At 43.6% G+C, this 14893-nt stretch overlaps 2 protein-coding genes across 2 annotated transcripts; both read right to left on the bottom strand.

Annotated features, from left to right (window-relative positions):
• Positions 1–10530: 10530 nt before the first annotated feature.
• On the bottom strand, positions 10531–13028 carry CCR75_003846 (uncharacterized protein). The gene is made up of 5 exons (XM_067961938.1): positions 11936–13028; positions 11604–11880; positions 11315–11534; positions 11092–11229; positions 10531–11014 (listed from the first exon to the last, which is right to left on the bottom strand). The coding sequence occupies exons 1-2, from the start codon at positions 12191–12193 to the stop codon at positions 11809–11811; spliced, it is 330 nt and encodes a 109-aa protein (XP_067823348.1). The 5' UTR covers positions 12194–13028; the 3' UTR covers positions 10531–11014; positions 11092–11229; positions 11315–11534; positions 11604–11808.
• Positions 13029–13052: 24 nt separating this feature from the next.
• CCR75_003847 (uncharacterized protein) lies at positions 13053–14553 on the bottom strand. Its single transcript, XM_067961939.1, has 6 exons — positions 14109–14553; positions 13951–14038; positions 13804–13872; positions 13673–13744; positions 13495–13614; positions 13053–13428 (listed from the first exon to the last, which is right to left on the bottom strand). Exons 1-6 carry the CDS (start codon positions 14276–14278, stop codon positions 13174–13176), a joined length of 774 nt encoding a protein of 257 aa, XP_067823349.1. The 5' UTR covers positions 14279–14553; the 3' UTR covers positions 13053–13173.
• Positions 14554–14893: the final 340 nt, after the last annotated feature.

Below are 14893 nucleotides of genomic sequence, written 5' to 3' on the forward strand. Positions count from 1 at the left end.
AACAGAAGGACACATCAATCCCTTCAAAACGAGCTGTTGACAGCTCGTCAGAAGATCTCTTCCTTGGAGGAAAGATTGGAATGTCTGGTTCAAGAGAATCAGACCCTGTTCGGAGACAGTAGTCTTTGGCTCGGAATCATTAGGCTTTGGCTGATGCCATTGGCCGTTACGGTGTAACCCGGAATCGGTAAAGTCTCGTATTGATGGTACGTGCGGAGACGCCAAACATAAAACGTAGGATGCGTACGCATGCCACGAGGCAGCTCGATCGTGTATGCATCGTCTTGGCGATGTAATACACGAAACGGGCCGATATACCTGGGCAGTAATCTATTACTGCCTACATTCGGCACTACGTGCTTTGGTAAATTAACGTAGACCGTAAAACTAGTTTACTAATTTTTAAATGAAAGTGTGTTTGCTCTTCCATGTTTGTCCGAGTTCTTTTTTGTCGGTCCACCGCATCAGCGATGAACTCCTGTATGAAACGGACCACTGCTTCTCTAGCCTGCAGGAAATCTCCTGCTGACTCGTTGTTTTTGTTTTCAGCGGGACCGGCTCACTCTGCGGAAGCATTAATCTCTTCATCATTGAAAGTATTATCATTATCATTATCATTAATATTATTGTTTTCGATGCTGAGCCTTTCAGCAACGTTGTCAAAGTCAGTAATAGCATTATTGCCATTACTGAGTTTGCCCCCTTTATTGTTAGTTAGCTTTACATTGATATCCTTCGCATTGACCTTAGGGCTAATACGGGATGAGCGAGACTCGTAGATTCATTGCCCCCCTTAAGTGAGAGTTACTCTCAAACAGGGTAGGTAGATATGGGTGGCGTAAGCTTTTCATGAAAAAGGATGTATGCTTTGTAGAAGCATACACTGAATTGTTGATTGCAAATTCTACTATCGGCGAAAAATCGCTGTAACTTTTAAGAGGTTGAACGTTTCCACGAAATATCTCTTCGAGAATAGGATTTGTTCGCTCCGTCTGAATATCTATTTCAAGATCATAGAAAGCTGACATTTTTAACTGTGTTCCAAGTTTTCTTAACACTGTTTGCCAAAATTCCGCTGTGAATCTAGGGTCTCGATCTGAGACCAGTCAACAGGGTAACCCATGGAGTCGAAATTTCGTGTTAACAAAGACAGGAGCAGAGCCTTTGGCTGTGATTGTTACGTTTATTTACTGAGCTGTCGTTCGAATCATGAATCAAGTGGCCAAAAACCTCTCGAGACGAATTAGTGATCGTGCCCTTGCAGCAACCCCAAACTGTTCGCCTTCTCGAAAGTGGAAGGTGCACTCGGAATAGGTGGGATCAAGCTGGACCATCCCATAAAATTTAAGTCAGAGGAAGACTTATAGACTCAGAGAGTCTCTTACTCCTATAGAACTAGCGGATGTAACAACTCAGGGAGTCGTACAAGCTACTTTAAAGCTTGATGAATCCTAGTTCAAGGGATTTAAGGGTTCGTAGAACCAAGTGACAACTAGTGCCCAAGAGAATATACCTAAGAAAGGCTTCTATATTTACAGATCGATGCGCAAGCCTTAGTGTTGAGAGTTAACTGTGGAGTAGAGGACAAAATCCGATGTGATGTTTATTGAGTTAAATTTGTCTAACACTACTCAGCTCCACTCTTTTCTTACCCTCATTGGTTGGTCCATCCAGGTTGGTAATTACGCTAAGTAAAAACAGTTCTTACAAATGATAACCTTAAGACGAAATATAAAAGATGGAAGGGGACGTACCTTCGGGGGAGCAAAGCCCTGGTGAACCCTAAATACCAGATACCGGTTTTCAACTTTACCATTGAGAAATTTGAACTCGCGCCAAGTATATGCTTCGTCCTTTAGTTGTAGCCAGCGTTTTAAATATTGCCACACCCCCTCCCCGTTAATTAAATAAAAGCTTCAGATTAAAAATGACAGCATACAACATTTTCATTATTCTGCCATATCGCAAAATTTACAAATCTTTTTGTATAGTCGTCACTTGGGTGTGGTTCGCATCGTTCCCACCCTTGTGTATGTGATGCACCTGAGGGCTTTCCCATTAACGGGGATGACGGCTAGCGTCATCCAAGATACGAGGTATTGAGAATATTACGATTGCAATACATATCAGTGCATATCTTCAAAGATGGCATTTATGATTGGATAAATGGGTTTCATATATAATACGATTAAATTTGACTCAGTCTGTGAACTACTTCCTTGTTGACAAGTGCGCACGTGGAGCCGGATTACCGCTCCCGTGACGTCACTGAACTAAGGTTTCTAGTTCGTTGGGTGAGGTCGCTTAGACGCCCACCAACTACCTCATTGTACGTGAAAGAAGACGCTTTACCGCTTCCTCATTGTGCTGCACTAGTTATGCGTGGTAGCTTTAAGTAGCGCCCGCCTACACTTGGTAGCACGAAAATTCCAACTCACGACCCGTCTCTCAGAGCGTGTCAGTGAGGATGAGCCTCAATATTGATTCGGCTCATTTCCCACACCTGTCTGAATATCATCGGGTGGTGGTAGAGCACTTGGCGCAGGGACTTGAAGAACAAGTTCTGGCTAGACTCTTGAACAGCCCTCCGGACCAGCATCTTGCCCAGCTGGAGCAGTTTGAGGCAATCGGCTCGAGCCGCGAAGGGCCGTGTCCGAGGTACGGAGCCATGCTGGGGCGGAGTCCGTCACCAAGACTCAGGATGAGCTTAGGCGAGAGGACGCTCGGAGCAAGGCTCTCGACAGGACGGTTGAGATGCTCTCGGTCCGGGCCGCAACATCCGAGGCCCATTCGGATGGACCTGCCCAAATTCGAAAGGAACGCAGCGCAAACGATTGTCCGCTGGCTTTAAGGCGTGGAACAATGCGGTGTGGCGCAGATCCTCAAAGACGACACCCGGGTGGTATCGTACGCCATGTCGCATCTTCGCGGTAAGGCCTCAGAAAGGGCTTACTCGTCGCTTATGACAGGCGGAAAGGCTTTCTTACATGGAAATCTATAAGGAAAAGATTCGCTTCATGTACCTGCCGCCGAACGACGAGGTGTTGCTTCAGGAGCGCTTCTGTGGGGCGCGACAGACGAAGCGATTCCTGCAAGACTATGTGCAGGGGACGCGCTGGCTATCGGCATCTATTACAGTTGGTCTGGTTATGGATTAATAAGGTGCCCACGTTTATGAACGGATTACGGTACGGCCCATCGCGACAGGCTCTTTTTAGAAAGGTGCCGTCGACGATGATAGAGGCAATCCAAAATTTCTGTTGTTGAGGAGCCATCCTTCAACAGTGCCTTGGCGACAGCTTGGTAGAAGCGTCGGCCGAGAGGTCAGATGCCACTCCAATGAAGTTACGCAACGCAGACGTTGTCTACTATAAATGCGGCAAGCGCGGCCATGTGATGGTTCGCTGCTATGCCAGAGTTTTTGTTGGTGCGAATACGTCCAGCAAAAGAACTGCCTTCCCAGACGTACACTGTACGTATAGAGGAAGACTTCTCTTAAGACAAGTTAGCTTTAGAGTGTAAAATGAAAACTGTATTAATATAGTTATGTGTCTCTTAATCTATCTTTGAAAATGCTGACTTAACTATAAACTAATACTAAACATGTAAATGAATTCTTATCTATCTTATCTTGTAACTCTCTTTGATTACTTCTACAGCTGATTAGTCTGCGGAATAAATAGACATAATGGTCTATACCTATTTATGGATAAGAATTCAGGACATTACTATATAAAGTAATATCCTCCTAATATTATCTACCTTTTAAATAATATATTAATTAACAACCTTTAAGTGTTAATTTCATGTAACGATACACCCCGTTACAATAACTAGCTGGGTCCGCTCGAAAATGTACTTCATCATTTCTCCTTCCGCTAACTGTCAATTCCCAAAGCTCTCGTTGCCGAACGCGTCGCATATCGCAATCGCTGCGAGCCTCTTTCTGCTTCTCCTTCGTGATGATTTGAGTCACTTTATTCGCACCAGTATCGAACAAGGCAATCTTCGGGTCATTTCCTGACGTCTCGCATCCTACGCTAACTCTGAATTCTTATCCACGCCAAACATGCAAGTTTTGTGCTACGGTTAAAGTCTCAATATGACATACTCGGTAACAATGACCAATTTTCTTTCTTTGAATACACGCGAATTCCTTCATCTACCACTCAAAACCAATAATAATTTCAAATTGCACTGGCAATTCTTGCGCGAGTCTCTACACACAAAACATATTGAAATAAAAACCACAAATCGATTGGTCAAAACTTCGAGAGGTAATGCCCTAATTGTAACGGGGCACCTTTCACTAGTACTAATAAGTACTAGTTAAGCTTGCACTGATTACAGTGTCGGTGAGATGCCTCGAAACTTCGCGTACATAAGAGTATAGAGGAAGGATTCTAAAAGACTAAGGGCGTTAGCTTGTGCGGTGCGCAAGTATGGCGCCTCCTTGCGCACCGCACAATCGTGTCTTATAACGATTAGCGGGGTTGATTTAGACTTAAATCAACCAATCATTGAGCTCTTTTCTTATTATATCTATAGTACCAAATTTGAAAATATTGGAACTATTTGAGTCAAAATTAATAAAGATAAATAATTTTGTACTTCTTTATTTATTCCCAGTGCTATTTATTATTCCTTTTTTAGGAAATAATATTGATGTGACGGTACACTCCATGACACCATTCGTGCGTGTGACTCGGACTTCGATTAAGTATGTTCGCTGCATTCCACAGCATGGTTCCAGAATGGAGCAGCAATCCACACGCAAAAATCATGCATCTGACCGTTTTCAAAGTACCCAAGCTTACGCTCTGCCTTTCCAGTTGATACTGGTTTCTAGGCTCAAAGACTTGACGCATGCGCCCAACTTTGCTGCAATTGTAACAAGTTTAGATGTCATAACGTGGCTGTGCTGCCCCTACTAGCTGCACGACATCATCAAGGCGAAACATCAGCCACATTGGCAGTGTCTTCTAGTGATGATATGTTTCTGAGGACCTCTCTTGGAAGGCATCGCGCATAGAAATCTCTTACGGCGTCCTTACATCTGATCCAGAGATCCACAGTGCTAAAGATTGGTCTACAACTTCTTGGGGCCATTCCAAACTAAGTGATGCAAAGACGTACTATCAGTGAGTTTCGCAGTTGGAAAGCCCTTGACTGGCGACGAGGTTTCTGCTCTGTAAGGCCACCTTGCTCTTGTTGCACATCGAACGCATTTGTCACAATGTTCAAATGCAAGCCCTTGTCCCGGTGTCATGCATGATGCAGCTAGAGTATTCGCGACAAATGTTCCCGTATACCTCAAAGAAGGTATGGAGACAAATGCCGACTTCAATGTCAACATGTGATGGGAAGGGTGTAATGGGTAGCACCTCGGTTGTTAAATTGTATAAGTGGTGTAGGGATGATGTACCCTATTTGATTATGCATGTGATGGCTAACTAAAAATTGTATAATACACATGTCAGCCACCAAATAAAGATCTGGTCTCAGAAACTCTATTATTATTATTATTTGATAATCAGTGTATGGATTTAAATTTAAAATATACAAAAGTTAGGTCCTTCTTTTAATCTTAAGGCATTCCGTGCCTTACCAAGCTTTTCCTGTGATCTATAAGAGTTAGAGACCATTCTAACTCTTATAGATTATAGAGATAAGCTTTACTAGTTGTCACTTGATTCGACGAAACACTGGAATTAGAAACCAGGACTAATTAAGCTCTACGAGTTGTACGACTGTTTGAGTTGCTGTTTAACTATTAACGTGAGATTAAAAGTTTTATTTGAGTCGTTAAGTCTTCCGCTGACTTAAGGAGCGAGGTGGCTCCGAAAAAAATTCAATGTACTCAGTCCGGCTCTATTCGTCTCCGTTCTCGTGGAGTTCAATTATATGATAGAGTATGCGTGTCTCAGCACCCTGCTGGTTGGGGCAAGTACATTGCGATGAATACCGACAATGAAGTCAGAGGAAGACTTAAACACTCAAGGGGTCACTTATTTATACAGAAAAAGTAAGTGTAATGACTCAAAGAGTTCCATAAGCTCGTAGAGCAAAAGAAGCCCAAGTTTCAAGGACCCAGCGGTTCGTAGAACCAAGTAGCAATTAGCGCGGGAGAGTGTATACCATATATAGGCTTAATGCTGTCGCAAACCATAGCGCAAGCCTTAGGAAGGCATAACACTGTTATTCCAAAACGAGAACGGAACTTCATCTATTTTCGTAATCTAAAAAACCTTACCCTATTTACCATAAAACAGAATCCGGCCACCGGATCTTAATCTGGTGCTGCCACGCGTATTACCTAAAAGAGATGGGTTATAATGATATTACCTTCTGAAAATCCAAAAAGGGTATTTACCCATAATGTGCATTGTACCAGATTAATGATTTACCGACCGAAGTGTGCCCGATTACGTCGCCCCCAGCAGACTGTTGACACCGAGTGTCAACACTCACTCTCGTATCATATTTCAGGTTGAATATTGAACAGCTAACCTTACGGATGTATTTCCATCCCTTTTGTCTTATGACATCTTCACGTGAGTTGACCCTCATATGGCTTAAGCGATCTATGTGAACGGTACGCGTTACGTAAACGCTACCACTGCGTGGTTCAGGGCATGCTCGGCAAGACGTTGACAATCAGCTAGCTGGTCTTAGTCATGTAGCCGTTCCAAGACAGTTCATCAAATTTCTCGCGACTCGATTACATATCATATGACATGTGCGCGATACAATGGCTGACAGACTTACCTACAAATGTAGCATCTGCGGCATACCAAAGTACGTCCGCGCAATTGAAATATTTATGGCCGTGGCCAAGGAGAGACTAGCTTATACGCTAAATCTTCCGCGCAAGCTGCCTACCACCAAGCGTTCTTAGTTGGACTGCTATACCTCGTTGCTTAACGCAAACTCAACAATAGGGAACAATTTTCTCCAACGCTTAGGTGTCACCGCACACGCACTGCGCATAACGTCTTTAATGTTGCGATAGACAGTTCCAGTCTGATTATTGGTCTGCAGATGACCCACTGTCGACATGTCCAATCTGGCGCCTAGCACTTAGACAATCGACCTCCGAAACGTACCTGTGAAATGGAGATCTCTATTGTAGACCATTGCCACTGGCAATCCGTGTTGTCAATAACGCGAGCTATTAACAGCTTGGCTAAACTTTCATTATCAATGGTATCCGGCGCAGCCGCTGAGTAAGCCATTTTGCTTAATCAGTCAACAAAGACCACGATGCCCGTTTTGTCTTACAAAACTATCAGAAGGTAAGTTGGTACGGGCAAACTGAAGGTGGCGCAGCTACATGGGCCAAGGGCTTACACCGCTGGCAAGTTTTGCATGCGAATATTGGTGCCACCCATCTTAAGATTTTGGCCACCAGAAACTCTGTCTCACGGAGCATAGGTCTTTTCTTGACCGAGATTACCGCTAAAAACAGTATCACCTGCCTTATAAAAGAGCCGATAATTTAGTTTCTCATCAGGAAGAACTACGAAGTGTTTGATGAAATTGTTGTCCGCAGTTGCACATAGACCATTTCCGAGCAGTATTCGAATGCATGCCCACAAACAAGCTGTATGTCAATGCATTTGAAGGCATATTTGGTGCAGAAAAAAATTCCTTTTCAGGGTGCTTGATTGGGAAGCGAGGCCTTAGAAAAAAGCCTGCTAGGATTTAAGCCATAGCTGACTGACCGAATCCTAAGAGCCAGAAAGAGGTGCGTAAGTGACTTGGCCTTGCCAATTAATCACACAAGTTCAGCAAATTGTACGCTGATATGGAATCGACATTTTCGAATCTTCTTAAAAAGGAAATGGACTTTAAATTAGTGCTGGACTAGCACCTAAAATGAAGTTTTAAAGCGGCAAAGAATAGCCTCATCAATGCCCCGGATTTGGCTCTGCCAAGTTCCGATTGGCCTTTCAGTGTCGTCTGTGATGCATCTGACTTTGCAATAGGCAGCGCTCTGTTATATAACGATAAAGATGAATGTGAACGCGTCATTACGTCTGACTTTAGGCAGCTTGAAGCTGTAGAAAAGAACTACCCAATTTCTGACAACGTGGCCTTTGCTATGAAGTGTAATCTTATCAAGTTCACAATACATATGCTACGCCCGAACCTTTTCTAACCTATATATATCATGCTTTTAAACGCACCGCGACTAAGTCGACTCGGTTCTTTCAGAGGATGACCCGACGGATATAATTCTTTGCTGAATATAACTTTTGTTATGAGCATTAAGCCTGGAAAGCAGAATGCTTTGGCTAATGCCTTATCAAACTGATCCGATTATGAGCTCGCTCATGTTACAATTGATACGTCATCAATCACTGCGCGGAATATCTGTTGCACATGTGCAGTAACACAAAATGCCATTGTCAATAAAACATCGATGTGACCTCGCACTCAATCGTACCGACAATTTAATGTCCGAATGTTTAAGCTCATTGCTCCGAAGAGCTTGCAGAAAAGCTACACACTGTACATCCTTGGCATATTCCGAGCGGATTGAGTAGTTTGAGCATGATCTTGATAAAGGCGGAATAATTATGTCTTTGGACGGTTAAGTAGCTGGAAAGTTGGAAAGCCTCTGAGTTTAATCAGCCACTATCACATGATTCACTTGAGTTGCTGACCGCTGTAAAATAATGTCACAAACTGCACGCGCAGTTGGTAGTATCTATCGACTTAGTCGAGCACTATCCCACCAATTTCTTATAAAGAACATCCTTTCTAGAATTAAGTGTTTGTGCTGGTATGCTAGCATCATGTAGCTTATTAAAAGCATGCACAATGCGCCATCTACGGTTTCGTTTCTTGATGCATAATATCTGTGTCGAATAGGGAGATTTGATCTAGCATACCGTTCCAGCTGCGTGCTTAGCACGGAGAAAATCGTCACTGTTCCTTTGATAATAGCCGCTGTCGTGTTAGTCAGTAATTGGTTCCAGGAACCAAGTCAAATTTATGACGGGCACCTCTGTCAGGAGGTAAAACAAACGGTCGATTGTGACACACTACGTCTTGGAACTCCTAAACCAAAAAAAAAAGAATGAACTTGAAGGATCATTAAGGATTGATGACCCACCCCGCGCACCAAGTGCAGCCTCTATATCCTCAAGTGTGGCATTATCCAGAAGCGATGATGAGTTTAATTTTGTATCTGGTCGATTAACCACCATCTCAGATAAGTCACCAGTATTTAAGGCATGACTGGACTCCTCCACAGACATTTCTCCAGCTCCAAAAGAATGTGTAACGGTGGGATAGCCTCAAGGTTGACATCACCATCATCGTAACCATTCATTCGATTGACCAGTGTTTATAGATGCTCGCTAGTATCACTTTGTGATATTATAGACGCCTCGCGTCTCGCAATATTCGACTTTTGTCTCTGCTGTATCGATGTCAAGACCCTACCCCGCATAGAGGCCGGAACATTCATGTACTCAAATTTTACAGGTTCTACAACCTTTTTTTGCTCTAAAGGAGAGCCAATGTCCCATCCAACACCCGATGAGGAGTTACGTAACTCAAACCCAGCATCAAGTAAATATTTACTTGTCACGTCACGTGTATCAAGCGGGTCTAGCCCGAAACGCCTTGGCGTTTTGCCAATGACGTCACACTAACACTCAGTGTGGTGCCATCTCGGCCGACCTCACTCAGTAAATTTTAAATGTACCATTCGACATGCATCTAGAGAATCACATCCTTGATGACTCAGCTGTAGGCATGCCCACAATGCATTCAGCATTCAGGGATTCGTTGTGCCGTTCCAATAGCGGTAAACGAGCCACCCTGAAGATTAATGTTTTAAACATTAAAGTTAATTGACTCCAGCATTCCAATGTCCGTTCCATAATGTCAAAGTTTAAAAACTTTATACCTGAATTAGTGAAACATTAGGTACGGTGTCACGAGTCTTAGTCGCTTAGTGAACAAAGAAATAACACCTATATGCGCCTAGGTGCTCTCAGTATATCGCTGATTCTCTTCAAGGGAACGATGTCAAGCGTACTTATACGAAGCTTCCTTGGATTATTGTAATCGACCGTAGCTTAACAAAGCCCTTAACGGTCGCCTTAGCGACTTTCAAGCCGAGCTTGTACTCACAACACGTGCCAAAAACACAGAGCTCTTTGGGGTTGGGGTGCAAGCACGCGAGACTATTGCGTTTCAACGTGTCCCACGTGAGACTTGCGACAATAATAGACGTATTACATGTGAGTGCCCACCCTCTAACTCTACCATTGAGCTTGGAGCATGGATTTTTACTCTAGGACAGTCTTTATACGCATATTATTCGCTTTTCGAGTAACAAAGAGCATCGTGTGGAAATCTTGATTATTGGGATTGATATTGAGTGTAGGACCCGCTTATTTACGATTCAAAAGGTAGGATATAGGAGAGTAGATCAAAACACAATGATATTTTTCCGCTCATGTAAGAAATAGCGCAATACATAATGCTTCTGATTGGTTAATAATAATCAAGTTGGCAGCGAACGGTAATATATTTTTGCATGAACCGGAAATGTTTCAAGTGCCGACTAATTATTATGCTTGCTAGTTCGTGCACTTGGGCGAGAAAAGAATGCCACACCGATTCGCCGAATGGCTACGAATCTTTTTTTCGAGCGCGGGAGAAGCGTCATACGACACCGGAGTGCGATCATGGGATGGCAAGCTACTTTTATCAGCGCTACATAGAATGTAGGTGAGAGAGATCGTAATATGTCTGCTCGATTCAATGTACACACACCACTCTTTCTCGTCGCTTTTGTAGCACTGCACCAGTGTGTACATGTAAACTGCAACACTTTCCATTTCCAAATATTTCATTTCAAGAGATTTAGTCTCCATCGAATGAGTCTTCAATGACATGGCTGCGTTAAAAATTGTCTTTGTGCGCGACGACATGACCCAGGACTGCTTCAATGTCAAGCCTTTCTTGCTTGAGTCTATTGAGACAGTGGGGCCTGACATCATTGTAAATCGTGAAGACATGAAACTATCAATTCGTTCATCACGCATTCCAGTGCCGTAATCTTCTTACTTTGTAGGATGTGTTGCCCCTTGTGTATATTTCTCTGAGATTGTTGAGAAGCCACAATCGCCATGATACGCTCTTTCGCATCGAAAGGAATGACTGCACTTGTAACTGAGTCATCGTCGCTGGGTACAGCAGCAAATTCTAGTGGGGGGTAAAAAATGATAACAGCATAAAGATGAATCAAATAGAAGCACTGCTGTACGGAGCTGTTCTGCAAAAGGCGAACCTTTTTCCAGCTTGATATTTGTATCGTTCCACATCGAATCATTTTTTGGAGATAGAACCGAGACACAAAAACCATCATCAGGTTGATTATTAGAACTTTCCCGAGCAAAAAGTAATCGCTTTTGCCAGCCTTCTGGTGGTCGGTCTAGCAGAAGGCTGCTTTGCGATGACATCGATGGGGATGGGGAACTCGATGCTGTTTGATTGAGTGTATATTTTGCCTACATTAACGGACAATCAAGCAAAATAATAAGACATTAGACAGAGCAAGCTCGTTTCAAGATTCATACCGGAGGAGGAATTTTCGTAGAAAATTGAGATTGCAAAACTGGTGTATAAACGAAATGGAATCAGTTCAATTTCAGGTGTAAGTTATGAAGCACGTACCTTCAGCACGGCTCATTTTAAAAGACAGCGGTGATGCTCTGGATGGACTCGAAGGTGGCGTGGCATGATCTCTTCAGGCATAACGGGAAAGTTAATGTAAAGCTCGCTTCACAAGACTTTGACTTCATACAGATCCCTTGTGATCGAGAATGCACGATCACGATGAGAAAATTCCCGAGCCTAAGTACAACAATTATCAGCATTGAGCAATCTTGTCGTAAGTTACCTCCCTCACCTTTAAAGGGCTCAGGTCCACGCGCGGATCGACATTTTCAGTCCAAAGCTGAGAATCTAGCTCTTCGTTGTCCGCATAAGTATGATGCGCATCTATTTTATTCTCGAATAGCTGCCGCTGGCTATGGAGTTCTTTTGAATGACTATGCGAATCTTCTTCTTGATAACGGTGGCGTGCGTACTGCGGCTGTATCCAAACGTCAGCGCTGAGGTGTAACGTCAGAATGCATACGAACTTGTTCCACTGTTTGGCTTTCATTGAAATTGATGGGCTGAGTAAAATGACTTTGGTGTGTTTCTTGTGGGACTTGATTCGCAATAATCCGATTGTTGTGCTGGGTTTTGTTCTTTTTCAGTAACTCTTTGCCGTTACTATTACATGAGTGTGAAATGAAGCGATTAGCGTCAAAAGTCGTTTTAAGCTGCAAACTCACTTGAAAAAGCGCATATTGATGCCGGAAGCGATTGATGAAGGTGGACGGTCTTCATTCATGGTGCTTCGTGCTGGCTTTTGTAACTGGCTATACGTTCTTGCTTTCTTAAGTGGAGTAAAAATGCATCGACTATTTCCCTTCCTGTCTTGATCATCTTGCTCGTTTTCACGCCTTTTCATCTGCTTAAGTACTTCATCATTACCATGTTCCACTACTTGCGTGGCTTCGTTCTTCTTCTCAACCACTTCATGTTCAGCAGTGGTCATGGCACGCTTCCGTTCCAGCTCTAGGATGCGGATATCTGGAGGCATACGCGATGATTACATCAGGAACACCTTCTACTGAGTCGACTGAGCTAAAGACCTTGGGATTCGTCGTCATTCCCAATCGGTAAGATATACCAAGGTGTCGTTGCGTCCCGAGGTTCAGCTTGCTGGGAGTTTCGTAAAGGACTAGTGGGCTTTACGCGCTGGTGCTGAACTTGAGACGGAAAGTGCATCTGTCGCCGTCGACCCCGCTTTGAATATAGCGCACGGTGCTTACCGCTCGTCATCCAATTCATACTTGCGTCTTGACGTTTGCGGCTTGTAGATTGAATTGCGGACTGAAGTGGTTCAATGCGGACTCGGGTTCAACACTGTCTTTGCCATGGCTATACATGGCTACACATGTATACAATACACAAGATGGTGTCAATGTTGTTTGAAGGTTTGATTCAAGTGACCATCACTCCGTTGAATTCTCGTGATATTACTAGTAACTAATTGGCATATGATACACTACGTCCTGCACGCTCTAATTGCCTCTACACATTTGTCCCTGGCTCGAGACGCTCAAGGTCCTCACCATCATCGTACCCTGGTTTTCCTGTGCTCAGCGACGGAGGAGCCGTCACTTTACGATATTGCAAAAGCACCGGGTACATCTTGTCAATGGCTTGGTGGAGATGACTGGAGTCTTTCGCGCCACAAAGCACAATCTTGCCCGAAACAAAGATTAGCAGAGTCAATTTTGGCTCGACAAGTTTATAAATAAGTCCAGGAAACAGCTCGGGTTCGTACTGCACCACATTAAATACGTATACGATATTCAGACACCAAGCCTCAAAAATATCGCGGCAACGTACACTACAGAAACGCGCATGGTCATTCAGCAATCCTTCAAGACGAATCGGAAAGCGGGTATCGCAAGTCGCCATCACATTACGCACTTTAAAATCGGTAAATTGCGCCGGAAAATTTAGTTTCTAAGACATTCAACAATTGAGCGTAACAAGCGTGGCAGCTTTAATACAACATCGCAACCTGGATCACGCGCGTGAATTTTCGTGCCGCTAAGCGACAGCTATCTTCACTTGTTGCCCCCGTTATGACAATCTGCATGAATCCAAACGAGTCAGCAAACGTAGTTTTTACATGTCACGGCACGAACTTGCCTTTCCAGAGCCAAAAATCAGAGCCGTCGTTTTAGGATCTCGCAATCGCATAATAACTGCCGAGAATCGCTAAGATACAATCAAGTGCGAATTCAAAGAATTACTTTTCGCTTCAAAACCGTCTCCTGTTTACATAAACTGCAGTACCTTTGGGTTATACTCGGCGTTACGTGCATGCAAAGCAATCGTCTTGAGGTCTAGCAGCGTCTTCATATCGACCGTACCCACAACATTCCTGCATGATGACGTGATTGTTGTTGGATGCCGAGAAAAGAGATTAAAGGAGTCGAAGATTTAATACGCACATGACCTTGACGTGCAAGTCAAGGCGCTCTTCCCAGTCGTCTTCGACCTGCAGCTCACGAGCACCGACAGACTGTAGATTAGTCTCAGGCTTCTCGACGAGCGCAAGTTGCCGGTCCTTGACGGCGCGCGAGCTGCTGCGTCTCGACTCGGTCGCTTCCTTTATAACCATAGAAGCGGCGGCAAATAGGAACCCGAACTGACATAATGCGATGAATAAAAATTGTGAAAATATGGTCAAACGAGTTAGCTCCAGGAAATTAGAGCAAAAAAATAAGCGGGAGGAATGAATTAACTATGTGACGGCAATATACGGCTCAAATTTAGAGTATGAGACTGGTGAGCTGGCATATGCAGCTGTCTCTGTATATTAAGGAGGTGGTTCGAACCCACTTTCCATGCGAAGCTCCTTAAGTCAGACTTAAAGGCTCAAAGAGCCACTAAGTTCTGCGGTACTAAATAAAACACCAACTCAGAGAGTCCTACAGGTTTAGAGAGAAATTATCTATCCCTAGCGCAAGGGAAAAACTAGTGTCGGAGAGTATATGCAATGACAAGGCTTCTAGCTCCTATAGATTACAGCGCAAGTCTTAGAAATATTAGAAATACCTTTAGATCGAGCGTGGAACTGAACTTTTTTGAATTGGTTGTAATTCGATTTACCCTTATTACTTTTCAATAAACCCTGTTACCAGATCTCTACCTTGTGGCTGACACGTGTATGACCCATATATTTATAATGATTTTACCTATTTTAATAGAAAAGGTAAAGTGTAATACACCACAT

This window comes from Bremia lactucae, linkage group LG13 (genome assembly GCF_004359215.1).
Source record: "Bremia lactucae strain SF5 linkage group LG13, whole genome shotgun sequence".
Taxonomy (NCBI): Eukaryota; Oomycota; class Peronosporomycetes; order Peronosporales; family Peronosporaceae; genus Bremia; species Bremia lactucae.